The sequence below is a fragment of the Callorhinchus milii genome, unplaced genomic scaffold, assembly GCF_018977255.1.
Source record: "Callorhinchus milii isolate IMCB2004 unplaced genomic scaffold, IMCB_Cmil_1.0 Scaffold20, whole genome shotgun sequence".
NCBI lineage: Eukaryota > Metazoa > Chordata > Chondrichthyes > Chimaeriformes > Callorhinchidae > Callorhinchus > Callorhinchus milii.
Window position 1 is genome coordinate 12,150,845 of NW_024704761.1, and position 15,621 is coordinate 12,166,465.

The 15,621-nt window shown below is 50.5% G+C and overlaps 1 protein-coding gene across 2 annotated transcripts; it reads left to right on the forward strand.

Annotated features, from left to right (window-relative positions):
* The first annotated feature begins 11,651 nt into the window (after positions 1-11,651).
* On the forward strand, positions 11,652-15,156 carry tob1a (transducer of ERBB2, 1a). Of its 2 annotated transcripts, none has more exons than XM_042342524.1 (2): positions 11,652-11,869; positions 13,196-15,156. In XM_042342524.1, the coding sequence occupies exon 2, from the start codon at positions 13,351-13,353 to the stop codon at positions 14,308-14,310; it is 960 nt and encodes a 319-aa protein (XP_042198458.1). In that variant the 5' UTR covers positions 11,652-11,869; positions 13,196-13,350; the 3' UTR covers positions 14,311-15,156. The 2 variants fall into 2 exon arrangements, with proteins under 2 accessions (XP_042198458.1, XP_007907384.1); XM_007909193.2 differs by lacking the exon at positions 11,652-11,869 and adding an exon at positions 12,178-12,893.
* The last annotated feature ends 465 nt before the right edge of the window (positions 15,157-15,621 follow it).

Consider the following 15,621-nt stretch of genomic DNA (forward strand, 5'->3'; position numbering starts at 1 on the left):
ACGGGCACAGATATTAACTCACTGTGTGCCGGAGACGGGCACAGATATTAACTCACTGTGTGCCGGAGACGGGCACAGATATTAACTCACTGTGTGCCGGAGACGGGCACAGATATTAACTCACTGTGTGCCGGAGACGGGCACAGATATTAACTCACTGTGTGCCGGAGACGGGCACAGATATTAACTCACTGTGTGCCGGAGACGGGCACAGATATTAACTCACTGTGTGCCGGAGACGGGCACCGATATTAACTCACTGTGTGCCGGAGACGGGCACAGATATTAACTCACTGTGTGCCGGAGACGGGCACAGATATTAACTCACTGGTGCCGGAGACGGCACAGATATTAACTCACTCTGTGCCGGAGACGGGCACAGATATTAACTCACTGTGTGCCGGAGACGGGCACCGATATTAACTCACTGTGTGCCGGAGACGGGCACAGATATTAACTCACTGTGTGCCGGAGACGGGCACAGATATTAACTCACTGTGTGCCGGAGACGGGCACAGATATTAACTCACTGTGTGCCGGAGACGGGCACAGATATTAACTCACTGTGTGCCGGAGACGGGCACAGATATTAACTCACTGTGTGCCGGAGACGGGCACAGATATTAACTCACTGTGTGCCGGAGACGGGCACAGATATTAACTCACTGTGTGCCGGAGACGGGCACAGATATTAACTCACTGTGTGCCGGAGACGGGCACAGATATTAACTCACTGTGTGCCGGAGACGGGCACAGATATTAACTCACTGTGTGCCGGAGACGGGCACAGATATTAACTCACTGTGTGCCGGAGACGGGCACCGATATTAACTCACTGTGTGCCGGAGACGGGCACAGATATTAACTCACTGTGTGCCGGAGACCGGCACAGATATTAACTCACTGTGTGCCGGAGACGGGCACGATATTAACTCACTGTGTGCCGGAGACGGGCACAGATATTAACTCTCTGTGTGCCGGAGACGGGCACAGATATTAACTCACTGTGTGCCGGAGACGGGCACAGATATTAACTCACTGTGTGCCGGAGACGGGCACAGATATTAACTCACTGTGTGCCGGAGACGGGCACAGATATTAACTCACTGTGTGCCGGAGACGGGCACAGATATTAACTCACTGTGTGCCGGAGACGGGCACAGATATTAACTCACTGTGTGCCGGAGACGGGCACAGATATTAACTCTCTGTGTGCCGGAGACGGGCACAGATATTAACTCACTGTGTGCCGGGACGGGCACAGATATTAACTCTCTGTGTGCCGGAGACGGGCACAGATATTAACTCTCTGTGTGCCGGAGACGGGCACAGATATTAACTCTCTGTGTGCCGGAGACGGGCACAGATATTAACTCACTGTGTGCCGGAGACGGGCACAGATATTAACTCTCTGTGTGCCGGAGACGGGCACAGATATTAACTCACTGTGTGCCGGAGACGGGCACAGATATTAACTCTCTGTGTGCCGGAGACGGGCACAGATATTAACTCACTGTGTGCCGGAGACGGGCACAGATATTAACTCACTGTGTGCCGGAGACGGGCACAGATATTAACTCACTGTGTGCCGGAGACGGGCACCGATATTAACTCACTGTGTGCCGGAGACGGGCACAGATATTAACTCACTGTGTGCCGGAGACGGGCACCGATATTAACTCACTGTGTGCCGGAGACGGGCACAGATATTAACTCACTGTGTGCCGGAGACGGGCACCGATATTAACTCACTGTGTGCCGGAGACGGGCACCGATATTAACTCACTGTGTCCCGGAGACGGGCACCGATATTAACTCACTGTGTGCCGGAGACGGGCACCGATATTAACTCTCTGCTGGAGACGGGCACAGATATTAACTCTCTGTGTGCCGGAGACGGGCACAGATATTAACTCACTGTGTGCCGGAGACGGGCACAGATATTAACTCTCTGTGTGCCGGAGACGGGCACCGATATTAACTGTCTGTGTGCCGGAGACGGGCACGGATATTAACTCACTGTGTGCCGGAGACGGGCACAGATATTAACTCTCTGTGTGCCGGAGATAGGCACCGATATTAACTCTCTGTTTGCCGGAGACGGGCACAGATATTAACTCACTGTGTGCCGGAGACGGGCACAGATATTAACTCTCTGTGTGCCGGAGACGGGCACCGATATTAACTGTCTGTGTGCTGGAGACGGGCACAGATATTAACTCTCTGCGTGCCGGAGACGGGCACGGATATTAACTCTATGTGTGCCGGAGACGGGCACGGATATTAACTCTGTGTGCCGGAGACGGGCACAGATATTAACTCTCTGTGTGCCGGAGACGGGCACAGATATTAACTCTCTGTGTGCCGGAGACGGGTACGGATATTAACTCTCTGTGTGCCGGAGACGGGCACAGATATTAACTCTCTGTGTGCCGGAGACGGGCACAGATATTAACTCTCTGTGTGCCGGAGACGGGCACAGATATTAACTCTCTGTGTGCCGGAGACGGGCACAGATATTAACTCTCTGTGTGCCGGAGACGGGCACGGATGTTAACTCTCTGTGTGCCGGAGACGGGCACGGATATTAACTCTCTGTGTGCCGGAGATGGGCACGGATATTAACTCTCTATGTGCCGGAGATGGGCACGGATATTAACTCTCTATGTGCCGGAGATGGGCACGGATATTAACTCTCTGTGTGCCGGAGATGGTCACGGATATTAACTCTATGTGCTGGAGATGGGCAGTCTATGGGAAACTACAGCTCACGCTGAGCTACACGGGGGAGAGAACAGTGAGAGCAGGAATTAGTTGTGTGTTTGGAAAGAGAGAGCAGATGGGAACTCACACACACACGCTGACACACACGCTGACACACATGCTCACACACACATTGACATGCACATGCAGACATGCTGTCTGCTGAGGTGCGAACTGCGTGCGTTGTGTATAAATACTGTGTGAAATCTGTTCAGAATTTAACCTGTTTATTTGCGTTTCTGCTGGAGCTGAAACCCCACATTTTAGCAACAACAACATGGCTCAGTGACGTGTCTGAGACTTCAGCTACATCATTGTGTGGCTTCCAGTCTCACATAACACATCACAGAGATCAAACCGCAGTCCAGGTTTAGAGTCTGTGTGTGTGTGTGCTGTGTGTGCTTGGGTGTATGCCTGTCTGTGTGAGTGGTGTGTATGTGTTTGTGGGTTGGTGTGAGTGTATGTGTGTGAGCTGTGCTGTGCGTGAGTTAGTGTTTGTGTGTGTATATGGGGGGGTGGTATCAGCAGTCCCCCCCACCCCCAGCTGTGTTGCAATCACGCTGGGCTTTGTGGAGAGGCTAAGAATAGATTCTGGTTGTGTAACACACTGGCAGCGCAGTGATCAGTAACCTCATCACAACCATCAATCCGCTCAATAGTTTTCCACAGACACAATCCTTTACCCCGAGAGAGAGAGACAGAGTTGCACTGAGCTCTGCGGGCACTTCACTGACCATAATGTCTGATTAACTGCGTCACCCCACCAACCGTATCTCTCTCTCTGTGTATCTGTATCTCTCTCTGTATCCCTTTCCTTCTCTGTATCGCTCTTTCTGTATCTATCTTTTCCATAACTCTCTCTCGCTGTATCTTGGTATCTCTGCATCTCTCTCTCTATATATCTCTCTGTCCCCCTGTATCGCTTTCTCTCTCTCTCTGCATTTCTCTCTCGGTATCTCTCTTTCTCTGTATCTCTCGCTCTCTGTCTTTCTCACTCTGTATCTCTTTCTCTGTCTGTAGCTCTCTCTCTGTACCTCTGTCTTTGAGCCTCGCAGTACAGCAGACTCCTGGCTTCTCGTGCTGCCTAATTAGAGTCCATGTCTGGCATTGAAATGAAGCAAGTGATGGCTGAAATGCTCACAGGCCACAGTAACTCCACGTTGCTCTGTGTGAGTGTGAGCTGTGTATGTGTGTGAGACAGAGAGCTGTGTGTGAGCTGTGTGCGTTTGCGTGTGAGAGCTGTGTGTGAGCTGCGTGCATGTGTGTGAGCTGTGTGTGAGCTGTGTGTATGTGTGTGAGCTGTGTATGTGTGTGAGCTGTGTGTGTGTGTGAGCTGTGTGTGAGCTGTGTGTATGTGTGTGAGCTGTCTGAGCTGTGTGTATGCGTGTGAGCTGTGTGCATGTGTGTGAGCTGTCTGTGAGCTGTGTGTATGTGTGTGAGCTGTGCGTGTGTGTGTGTGAGAGCTGTGTGTGAGCTGTGTGTATGTGTGTGAGCTGTGTGTGAGCTGTGTGCATGTGTGTGAGCTGTCTGAGCTGTGTGCATGTGTGTGAGCTGTGTGTGTGTGAGCTGTGTGTATGTGTGAGAGCTGTGTGTGAGCTGTGTGTGTGTGTGAGCTGTGTGTATGTGTGAGAGCTGTGTGTGAGCTGTGTGTATGTGTGAGAGCTGTGTGTGAGCTGTGTGTATGTGAGAGCTGTGTGTGAGCTGTGTGTATGTGTGAGAGCTGTGTGTGAGCTGTGTGTATGTGAGAGCTGTGTGTGAGCTGTGTGTATGTGTGAGAGCTGTGTGTGTGTGTGAGCTGTGTGTATGTGTGAGAGATGTGTGTGAGCTGTGTGTATGTGTGTGAGCTGTGTGTGTGTGTGAGCTGTGTGTATGTGAGAGCTGTGTGTGAGCTGTGTGTATGTGTGTGAGCTGTGTGTGTGTGTGAGCTGTGTGTATGTGTGAGAGCTGTGTGTGAGCTGTGTGTGTGTGTGAGAGCTGTCTGAGCTGTGTGTGTGTGAGCTGTGTGTGAGCTGTGTGTATGTGTGTGAGCTGTGTGTGTGTGTGAGCTGTGTGTATGTGTGAGAGCTGTGTGTGAGCTGTGTGTGTGTGTGAGAGCTGTCTGAGCTGTGTGTGTGTGACTGTGAGCTGTGTGGGGGGCACTTTCTGTACCTTCACCCCTGATTCTGCTCTCCTGCATGTTCCTTGCCCTCTGCACCTACCCCCCACCCTCACTCCTGGTTGTGTGGTTCCCAAGGCTGCTTCCCCCCCTACTCCACATGCTAAACACATCTCCTCGTACGCTAAATACATCCCTCCCACACGCTAAAGACATCCCTCCACAGGCTAAACGCATCCCCTACATACACGCTAAACACATCCCTACACACATCAAATACATTCAACCCACATGCTAAACACGTTCCCCCAAACACATTAAGCACATATGACACACACTGTTGCTCACATTCTGATACACACACACATCCACACGCGTACACACTCTGCCCCACACTTTTGCTCTGAGCCTGGCTGTTAGCATCGTGGTGTGGCCAGTTTTACACAAACAGGTGCCACCTCATGAGTTCAAAAATACTGGTTTTCACCGTCTCAGCAATTTGTAAATTGAGCCTCGCTGTGTCAGCCCCCACCCCCACCCCCACCCCCACCCCGGGAGTGAGTTACAGGCTGGAATCTAACCCATTTGGGGGGTGGGGGGGTTACATGCAGAATAAGACCCCCCGCAGGCTGATTCAGGGGGGGATCAAAAATAATCAGAATGTGTGGAGAGGAGCCCCCATCCCCCCCACCCTCAGGCTGGGATCAGAAGTGGCTTTCCCTGCTGTGGCTTGCGGTCACCCTGATCCAGGCCGAGCTGAGCTGAGCTGAGCAGCTGATCAAACCTGCTGCCAGATCCTTGTGCTCCAACCACAAACCACAACACGAGCCAAGTGCCCACGCAGGGCCCGGCTCCCGACTGCAGCTCCAGGCCTTCAGGATTCAGCCTCATGCTGAGCACCCCACCCCCACCACACCGGGAGCAAGCTGGGGGGGAGGGGGTTAAACACAGCTCACACTGTGCTCCCCCCGCTGCAGTGTCAGAAGTTTCTTCCATCTGGTCGGAATTTGGAAGCGAGTTCCTCCAGATACCCAACTTCCAAATTAATTAAAGCCAAATTGAAGTGTTTTATGGAGCTGCCGCCTGCAATCCCGAGGATAGGCACAACTCAGGTTTAATGTCTTATCTGGAGCACGGTACAACTCAGTGCAGTGTAGGAGCATCAGCCTGGGCTGCGAGCTCAACACTGGGACCTGGGCCTTCAGAGAGGAAAGAAAGTGAGCAACTGAGATCGCATGATCCACGAGGCAAAGGCCAAATGTCCAAATGTGCTGCTGTGACGAGCAAGAGATACCCAATGGATAGGGTGTGAGTGACGGACTGGCTCCCACGCTTCCTGGAAAGTCTTAGTTACTGAGGAAAGAGCAGCCGGGATCTTCCCAACACCTAAAACAGCCGACTCGGGAAATGTCCACAAAATTAATGAAAAACAGGTGCTTCACAGGAGAGCACAGAGCAGCAACAACAACTCACGTCTATACAGGGCAGTCTCCCAGAGTGCTTGACAGTGGAGGAGCACAACACCAAGCCGGGGGGGAAGGGGTGCGACCATGGGCACTTGTCGAATAGGAAGGTCTTCAGGCATAATCTGAAGATGGGGAGGGAAGGGACAAGGTAGAGGGTTAGAGAGAGAGTGTTCCAGAGTTTCAAGGTGTAGTGGCTGAAAGCACGGCCGCCACCACCAACAACAAAATTACATTTGTAAAGCTCCTTTCACATCGGAAGGATGTCCCAAGACACACAGGTACTGGACAGAGTTTTGAACCCGAGCTGGAGGGTCGGGATCGGGGAGGGTGGAGGGCAGGGGGAGAAGTGGTTTGATCAAAAACGCAGTTGAAGAGGGTCTTGAAATGGGTCTTCAAGTAGGCAAGGGAGGGGGCAAGGTGGAGGGACTGCAGGATGAATTTCCAGACAGTGGGGGCAGAGTGGTAGAAGGCCCACCCAGCAATAGTGGGGCGAGTGAGGTGGGGGACAGACCACTGGTGGAACATCAGAGCCTGGATGAGGGACCTGCAGAAGGCTGTAGCCAGTCAAGCGGAGGCAGTGGCACAAAGGGATTTGAAAACGAGTGAGAGGATCTTGAAACGAATTGATTTGGCGTTAGGGAGCCCGTGGAGGCTAGAACTTGTGTTTCAGGGTACAGAGTTAGTGCGGGTGAGTATGTAGGCAGCAGAGTTTTGGACCAATTGGATCCTGTATATTGTGGAGATGGGGAGACCAGCAAAGAGGGCATTTGAGAAGTTGAGTCAGAAGGTGACAAACGCACGGACGAGTGTCTCAGCTGCATCTGGGGTAAGGTACGGTCAGAGGCGAGCAACGTGGTTCCTAGTCAGGAACCAAATGTGGGGAAGGAAGCACAGCTGTGGGTTGAACCTGACGCCTAGGTTGTGCACCGGTTCGGTAAGTCTGAGGGATAGGCTGGGAAGGTTCAGGAGGTCAGAGCCGTAGGACAGAAGATGTTGACGGGAGCCAATGAGTATAGCTTTCATCTTGTCAACATTGAGTTGTAGGAAGTTTTCGCTCATCCAGGCTCTGAAAAGCCGAGAAAACATCAGCGGACCTGGAGTTGGAGAAGTAAATTTGTGCGTCATCCGCATAGATGAGGTTTACCCCATGATTACATGAAGTTTGCCCCATGTCTGTGGATGACATTGTCAAGAGGGAGTGTACAGATGAGGAAGAGGAGGGGGCCAAGATGGAGCCCTGGGGTACACCACAGGTGATCAGGCAGGAGGAGAAACTGTTTTAGGAGTTAAAATGAAGGCAATTTGTTAGGTTGGAATCAAACCAGGTCAGCATGGATGAGGAAGGAGGCGGTGGAGGAGGATGGTGTGATCAACTGTGTTGAATGCAGAGGAGAGGTCCAGGAGGACAAGCAGGCAGAGGGAACCCTGGTCACAGAGAGAGAAGACGTCGTTTGTGACTTTGACAAGCACCGTCTCTGTGCTACGGGCAGTCAGGACAAAAACCTGGAGGATCTCGGGGAGAGAGTGGAGGGAGAGGTGAGAGCAAAGCTGGTTAGTGACAATGTTTTCCAGAACTTTGGCAAGGAAGGACAGGTTGGAAATGGGTCGGTAATTTGTGAGGTTGGAGGAGTCAAGGGTGTTTTTTTTGAGGAGGGGATTGATGACAGCGGTTTTAAGCGGAGAGGAACAGAACCTGAGGAGAGCAACTGGTTGACTGTGTCGGCCATCAGTGGGGAGAGGAAGGGGAGTTGGGTGACCAGCAACTCGGTGGGGAGGGGGTCAAGGCAGCAGGGGGTGGGCTTCATCTAGGAGATGGTGGTTGATAGGTGGGAGTAATCAAGGCAAACAACAACAACAAAATTATATTTGTATAGCACCTGCCTTTCATGTTGGAAGAACGGTGTAAGGTACTGGACAGACAGAGTTACAGACCCGAGCTGGGGGGTCAGGATGGGGGAGGGTGGAGGAAGCAGTGAGATTGAAAGCACAGTCGAAGGGGAGGGTCTTGAGATGGGTCTTGAAGTTGGCAAGGGAGAGGGCGAGATGAAGGGACTGCGGGATAGAGTCCAGAGCGGAGGAAGTGAACAGGATGGTAGGATGTCGGAGAGGCAGGGGGAGCAAGACCGTGGCTTTGAAGGTGAGGACCAGGATCTTGAACTGTATCCTTTGTGTGAGGGGAAGCCAGTGGAGTCGGGCGAGGATGGGGGTGATAGGGTCACGGAGCTTAGTGCGGGAGAGGACATGGGCTGCAGAGTGATTTGCAGCTTGTGGAGGGAGGAGTTGGTGAGGCTGACAAGCAATGAGTTGCTTAGTCGAGCCTCGATGAAAGTGTGTATGAGGGTTTTGGCGGCCTGCGGTGAGACAGTGGCAGAGCCGGGCGATATTGTGGAGGTGGGGGAGGCAGAGCGGGTCATGGCGCAGATGTGGGGTAGAAAGGATAGTTGAGGGTCAAACAAGACCCCAAGGTTCTGGACTGGCTTAGCGAGGGGGGAGTGAGCCCCATGGATGGTGATGCTGTCAGTGCCTGAGGTGAGGAGGTGCTGACGGGAGTCAATCAGGGGTAACAGCACAGGGCAGCGCGCAGCGCAGGGCAACACCGGGCAGCATCTAGTACAGGGCAGCACACAGCACAGGGCAGCGCAGCGCAGGGCAACACCGGGCAGCATCTAGTACAGGGCAGCACACAGCACAGGGCAGCGCAGGGCAACACCGGGCAGCATCTAGTACAGGGCAGCACACAGCACAGGGCAGAGCGCAGCACAGGGCACAGCAGTGTTTTTGTTTTCCTTTATTACATTCTTGTACATAAAGTAAATTCACTTTACAGTATATTCTGTAAAGCGCTTTGAGACGTCCCGAAGACGTGATAAAGCGCTATATCAAATGCAAGGATTTTTATTATTTATTTTTATTATAAAATAATCTGTCCTGGTGACTGGAATTCGATCTCTATGTAGTACTGTAGGGTGTGGTCTGACCTGAGCTCTCAAGAGGTAGAATATGACGTCTGGTGATCGGAATTCAATTGATACAGCAATATAGGCCAGCATCCTGTTTGTCTTATTTATTGTTGCCTCACACTGTTTTGACATAATGAGCAACATGTCAACTAACACCCTTAAGAGCTCAGAGATGCTGTCCTGCATGAAGGGCAATATAAGGATGCAATTGTTGTTGTCCTTTCATGTTCCTCCTTGGTAAGTTCAATCCCTTCCAAGGAGTAAAGATGCCTCGTATTCTTACTTCCTATATGCAGTAAATTCCTCTATCTGTATTGAATGTCATTTATCAGTCATCAGCACATGTACATACCTTATCCACTTTGTTTGACCTTGTTCACGTGAACCTATTGGAAAAGAGAAAGTGTTTCTCCTGGTATCATGGCCAATAATTCCCCATGTTGGCTGTGCTGTTTACCCACATGAACAGCAACTACACGTGACATTAATTACCTGTGAAGCACTATGAGGTGATTCAATGTGAAGAAGTGCTGTAAAAATAGATGTGCATTGCTTTATTGCAGATGTTAAATGTTAATGTGATGATGCTAGTGATGTGGCTAGTGATATAGTCACGCGGGCTGGAATCCTACTGTAAACAAGCAAAACATTTACAGAAACCGCAGGCCAGAAGGCAATCCGCCCGTCAGGCCTAAACCTATGCTGACCCCTGACTGGAGCTATCCAATCCCAATCCCCCATTCTTCCCCTCCTCTTTTATCTCCTTCCCCTTCATAATGTTTAACCAATATGTTTTTTAAATGTTGTTAGTCTCAAACTCCACTTCTGGCAAGGCAACGTATGTTTGGATAACGACACACTTATGTGAAGCTTTCTCTAACCACCCCTTTAACTCGCTGCATTAATCCTCACTTTACGTCTCCTTGTTACTGAATCGCCAGCACTGGGAAAAATCTTCAACAAATCCTCTTAAATCACACGCATGTGGAGTAAGTGTGGAGTAAGGAAACTTGTCTGCCCAGGAATCAAAACTGGGTTATTTTACTTGCAAAGCGATCACACAAACTACTATGCAATAGGACTCCACAAGTAGAAACCTGTTAGCCAGATTTCTAATCTCTCGTATCGTCTCAAACACGAGAGGTGTGTTTACTATTATCTTCCATTCATCAACAGAAGATAATAATGAGTGAAAAGGGAAGCGAGGAAACATGTCTCCAGACATGGGCATGGAATTGGGAAGTCAATGCCACAAAATGGCGCTGAAGCCAATTGTTTCAACTGGAATTAGACAGACACTTTACAAGAGGAATATTAAAGAAAGGGATTAGCCTCCGGGCAGCACTGCGCACCATTGCAGGGGTCAATAGTAATAATAATTACTATTACAGTGCCTCTCATGTTGGAGCCGCTTCACAGAATTTACTGTGAAATGCAGCAACAGAGTGTTGTGTGGGTGACGGCGGCCGCACAGCGGTGCCGCGCAGCAAACCCGGGTTTACCCGGGGACTGTCAGCCAAGGACACCGGGAGAGGGAACTCTGACGGGACCTCGAAGTGGCAGCACAGCGCTGAGATACAGAATGGCAGAACAGGCTCAAGGGGCTGAATGGCCTCCTCCTATTCCTATGGTGCACCACTGCAAGGATCAGCACCCCGGCGGCACCGCTCGTGCACCCCGGCGGTAGGGGGCGGCACCGCTCGTGCACCCCGGCGGTAGGGGGCGGCACCGCGGACTGAGCTTCATCCCAGAATCCGTTTGACTTTCAACAAACCTTCAGTGCGCGGCGTTCACTCCGCGGGACCTTGGAGACCGGCAGCCAATGAACGGCGCCCACTGGCTCCCAGCCCCGCCTCCGGGCCCCGGCCTGGGTCCAATCAGAGTGCAGGACTGATCGGAGCACTTCGCTACCATGTCCCTCCGCTGCTGTGGCTGTGCGGCGCCCGCGGAAGAAACAATCTTTTCAGTTGCATTTTCGTACTTCATATTTTTGTTTTAGCCAAACTGAATAATATCGCGAGTCTCCGCCCTTGCGATCGCGGCCAATGCTATCTGATATTGCGGCTCGTTTTGAAGTAAAAACTTGGAGTAGAAATGGGAACTTTTTTCTGCTGTCGCCATTGAAATTAAAAACAGGGTCCAGGCAACGGCCTCAGCCAATCAGCGACCGCCAGGCCCCGCCCTGCTATATAAAAGCCGCATCTGTGGGCGGGGCCAGGGGAGATGAACCAATAGGAGCCGCGGAAAGCTGGTGACGCGAGTTAGAGTGACGTTGATCGGGGGTAAGAAAGTAGTGCAGCGCATTTATCCGATGCCACCGTGCCGCCGCCTCGCGGTCTGTTCACCCCTACGGGCGGAGGGAAGGTATAAAGTGGGGCGCAGGCGCCGGCCGGTGGCAATGAGCTGAGAGAGCTCCCGGGGGAGGCAGCTGTGCCGGAGCAACAACAACAACAGCAGCCCCCACCCGTAGCCCCTCACCGCACCCTACGGACACAGCGGGGAGAGGCCAAGGCTCCACTCCCTCAGGTTGACTCTGGCCATTTGCACTAAAACGGTTCCGGGAAAATACATTTAACGGGAAAAAGGCAAGTGAGGGCCGGGGAGGGCCGGGGCCGGGAGGGCCGGGGCCGGGGGGGGCCGGGGCCGGGCTGCGAGCAGCGCCCATCCCGCTGACAGCTGCGGCTTAACTGGGTGCGCGAGTCCGCCAGCGCCCCGCTATAGCTGCTGTTTATCTTCCCTGTTGGAACCCCTGGGGGTGGGGAGGGGGTGACCCCTGGGTGGGATGGGGGGGGGGGTGACCCCTGGGGTGGGGAGGGGGTGACCCCCTGGGGGTGGGGAGGGGTGACCCCCTGGGGGTGGGGAGGGGGTGACCCCCTGGGGGTGGGGAGGGGGTCTCTTTCTCTTTGCCGTACCTGCTGTGGGTGGGACGGGCTGTGGCCGCTGCCTGTGGTGGGTGCAGCCCGGATTAAAGGGCGGGCTGGAGCCTGGCCGCCCGCCCGACTGCCATTTAAAGGGCTGGTGCGGTTGGCCATCTGCCTGATAGCCTACTGCTGCTGTTAATGGCATTTAAAGGGTCTCTTCCCTACTTAGTGCTTTGGGTGTTGCGGGGTATGTTGGGGGGATTGCACTCTGCCCGATATTTTCTCTCTGAATGGGAGTTTTCCTGAAGTTGTATTTGTATTTTCCTCTCTCAGTGTCATTCTTTCTGCCTCTTACTGCTCTCTAACTGGCAGCTTTACTGAGTTGGTTTAATCATTTGATTTGAGCCTCTCTGTCTCGCTCTGGCATTGGGAGGGTTGTTCAGGTCATTTGCATTCTGCTTGGTATTTGCAGTCCATGACGTTGATTCATTTCATGCAGTTTACAGTCACGGGTTTGACGTCGATCTGGGACTTAGGGCAGAAAGATTGGGCACTTCCAATTATAAACCTCCCCCTAAACAAATGGGACTCTTTAAATGTGTTGCCCTTGCTGGCTTGGTGTCGCAGTGTACTGTGCTTTCTCTTCAGCGATGATAATTATTACTCTTTGAGATTTTTTGTTATCCCTGTTGGACAATTGCCTCGATTGCTCAATCCTGGTGACATTGGTGTTTCATTTATTCTGAAGGTTGTCATTGTTGAAGCCATCTGGCCTTAATTTAAAGAATCCTTTCGGTTTGTGCTGCTTATGGAAAGGCTAGGTTGGAATGCGTAATATGTGTGGATTGTTTAAGCTATTTTAACCCTTAAGTCTTAATATGGTAAAGGGTAATATGCAGACTATGTACTGCATCTTAGTGCGGAAGCTGACACCGCCTACACTCAGATGCTGCTCAGTGGATTTTAGGAAGGGGCAGACAGGGTGTTGCTGACATTGAAATAGATGCTTATTATTTTTCCCTGTCTTATTTTTTGTTTTTTTCCTTCAAGGAACAAACCAAGATTGCTAATTTGAGGGACACAATCCACTCTGCCCAGCACTTTGTAAGAAAGTTGAAACTTCTCTCTAAGGCACATTAAACCCTGCTTTTTGTGGAGTTTAATATTGGTTTTGGTTTACAACCCATTCTGGTGATTAAGCAGCTATGCAGCTTGAAATCCAAGTAGCACTCAACTTTATTATTTCATATTTGTACAATAAACTCCCGAGGCGCCGGGTGAACATCTTTGGGGAGGAGCTGGAGAGGCTGTTGAAGAAGAAATACGAAGGTCACTGGTACCCAGACAAGCCATACCGGGGCTCGGGCTACAGGTGTATACACGTTGGAGAGGCCATCGACCCTGTGATTGAGCAAGCTGCCAAAGAGAGCGGCCTGGACATCAAGGATGTTCGTGACAACCTGCCTCAGGACCTCAGTGTCTGGATAGACCCCTTCGAGGTGTCTTATCAGATTGGGGAGAAGGGCCCTGTTAAGGTGCTGTATGTGGACGATAGCAACGAGCCTGGGACGGATTTGGACAAGGAAATCAAAAACAGCTTCAATCCTGAGGCCCAGGTGTTTATGCCGATCTGTGATCCAGTGGGGAGCTCCTCTGTGTCCAGCTCCCCTTCGCCCCCTTTTGGTCACTCCGCTGCCGTAAGCCCCACTTTCATGCCTCGATCCACCCAGCCTTTAACCTTCACCACTGCCACTTTCGCTGCTACGAAGTTCGGCTCAACCAAAATGAAGAGTAGTGGCCGGAACAGCAAGATTGCTCGCACCTCCCCCACCAACCTTGGCTTAAACATGAATAACCTGTTAAAGCAGAAAGTCATGTCCACATCCACTCACTCGCTCTATGGGCTTGGCGTGAGCAGCCAGCAACAGCAGAAGACTTCAGCCCTCTCTCCCAATGCCAAGGAGTTTATTTTCCCGGGCAGTCCTAGTGCAATGTTTCCAGGGGACAGTCCCCTGAACCTCAGCCCTCTGCAGTACGGCAATGCCTTTGACATGTTCACAGCCTATGGAGGGATCAATGAAAAATCCTTTGTGGATGGTCTGAATTTCAGCCTTGGTAACATGCAGTATTCAAACCAGCAATTCCAACCAGTTATGGCTAATTAAAAAGGATATATATATATAAATACAAACCAAGCCCTAATTGTAAACGTTTTAATGTACTGAACCCAGGGGCGTTACCTTCCCCCTTGAGATCTTTTTTGTTTCTAATTTTTAAAAAACTATTTGGGGATAAGCTTGTAGAACTTGATTGGTGCTTGGTTATTTAAAGCGACACGCATCAGTTTTTTTGCCAGCCAAGCACAAAACATATTTTATATGGACTCAACCTTTTAAAACAAAAGGAAAAGATCTGCTGAGACACAGTCTGACTTGCCCCTCTTACAGTATTTACACTTAAACAGGACTAAATGGGCAATGGAAAATTGGCACTAATAATAAACAGTGGGTTTCTGGTCTTTTTCTAATTGCATAATTTAATTTAGTATGAAGTTTGTAAAATATCAGAGTATATATATATTGTTTCTACAACATGGTATTGCATTTATATCTTTTTACTACTTCAGTGATCTGTAATGGCTATGACAGCTTGCGTTATTTTTCTTTACAAAGAACCTTGTGTAAAAAAAAATCGACATTCAAAAGCATCAAAACTACTCTTAAAGATTGTGTACAGAATATTCCCCAGTGGTGATGTTTAAAGTGTAGGAATTTCTGCTTTTTTTCATGAGAGTTGTATTTTCTGTTATGAGTTTTAAAAAAAGGAAAATTAATTTTTTTTGCATTATGGACAAATATGTAATCGTAAATATTAATTTTGTACCTACCTTGTGCAATACTTGATAAAAACCAGTAAAACAAAGTATTTTGAGTCTGTCTTACATGTTGAGAGGGACTCTGAGATAGTTTATATATTGATAAACGTTTGTATTAAAATGCTTCCAAAATTAATCTGTCGTTGTGGTCCTTTCTTTTATCTCTGTTTATTGGTCGCAATTTGAAGGGAACCGAGACTCCAGATTTAAAGACCGTTGAAGTGTTGGCCTGAATGGGGGGCCTGTAATTAGATTTTTTTTAAAAATGATGTCTGAAGATGGGGTATAAAACGCCTGGCATTAACCTTTATTCAGGAACAAGAGCATTCTGCCCTTGGCATTACAATGGTGGGTTCACTTTTGGGGAGAACATAGTTTTGATATTTTGGAGTTCAATTATTTATCAGGTGCTGCTGGGGGCTGCTCTTTTTAGCAGCACATCCCCTGCCCTGAGCATTGCAGTGGGGGCTGTGAGGGGCTGGGACTCCGTGCTGACCTCGGGGGCTACAGCCAGCTCCCTACTCAGATCCGCTAACTCGGCACAGAGTGGGCTTTGAACTGGGACCTTCCTGGTGTCGCTAGATAATGGCTGAGCCTTTGG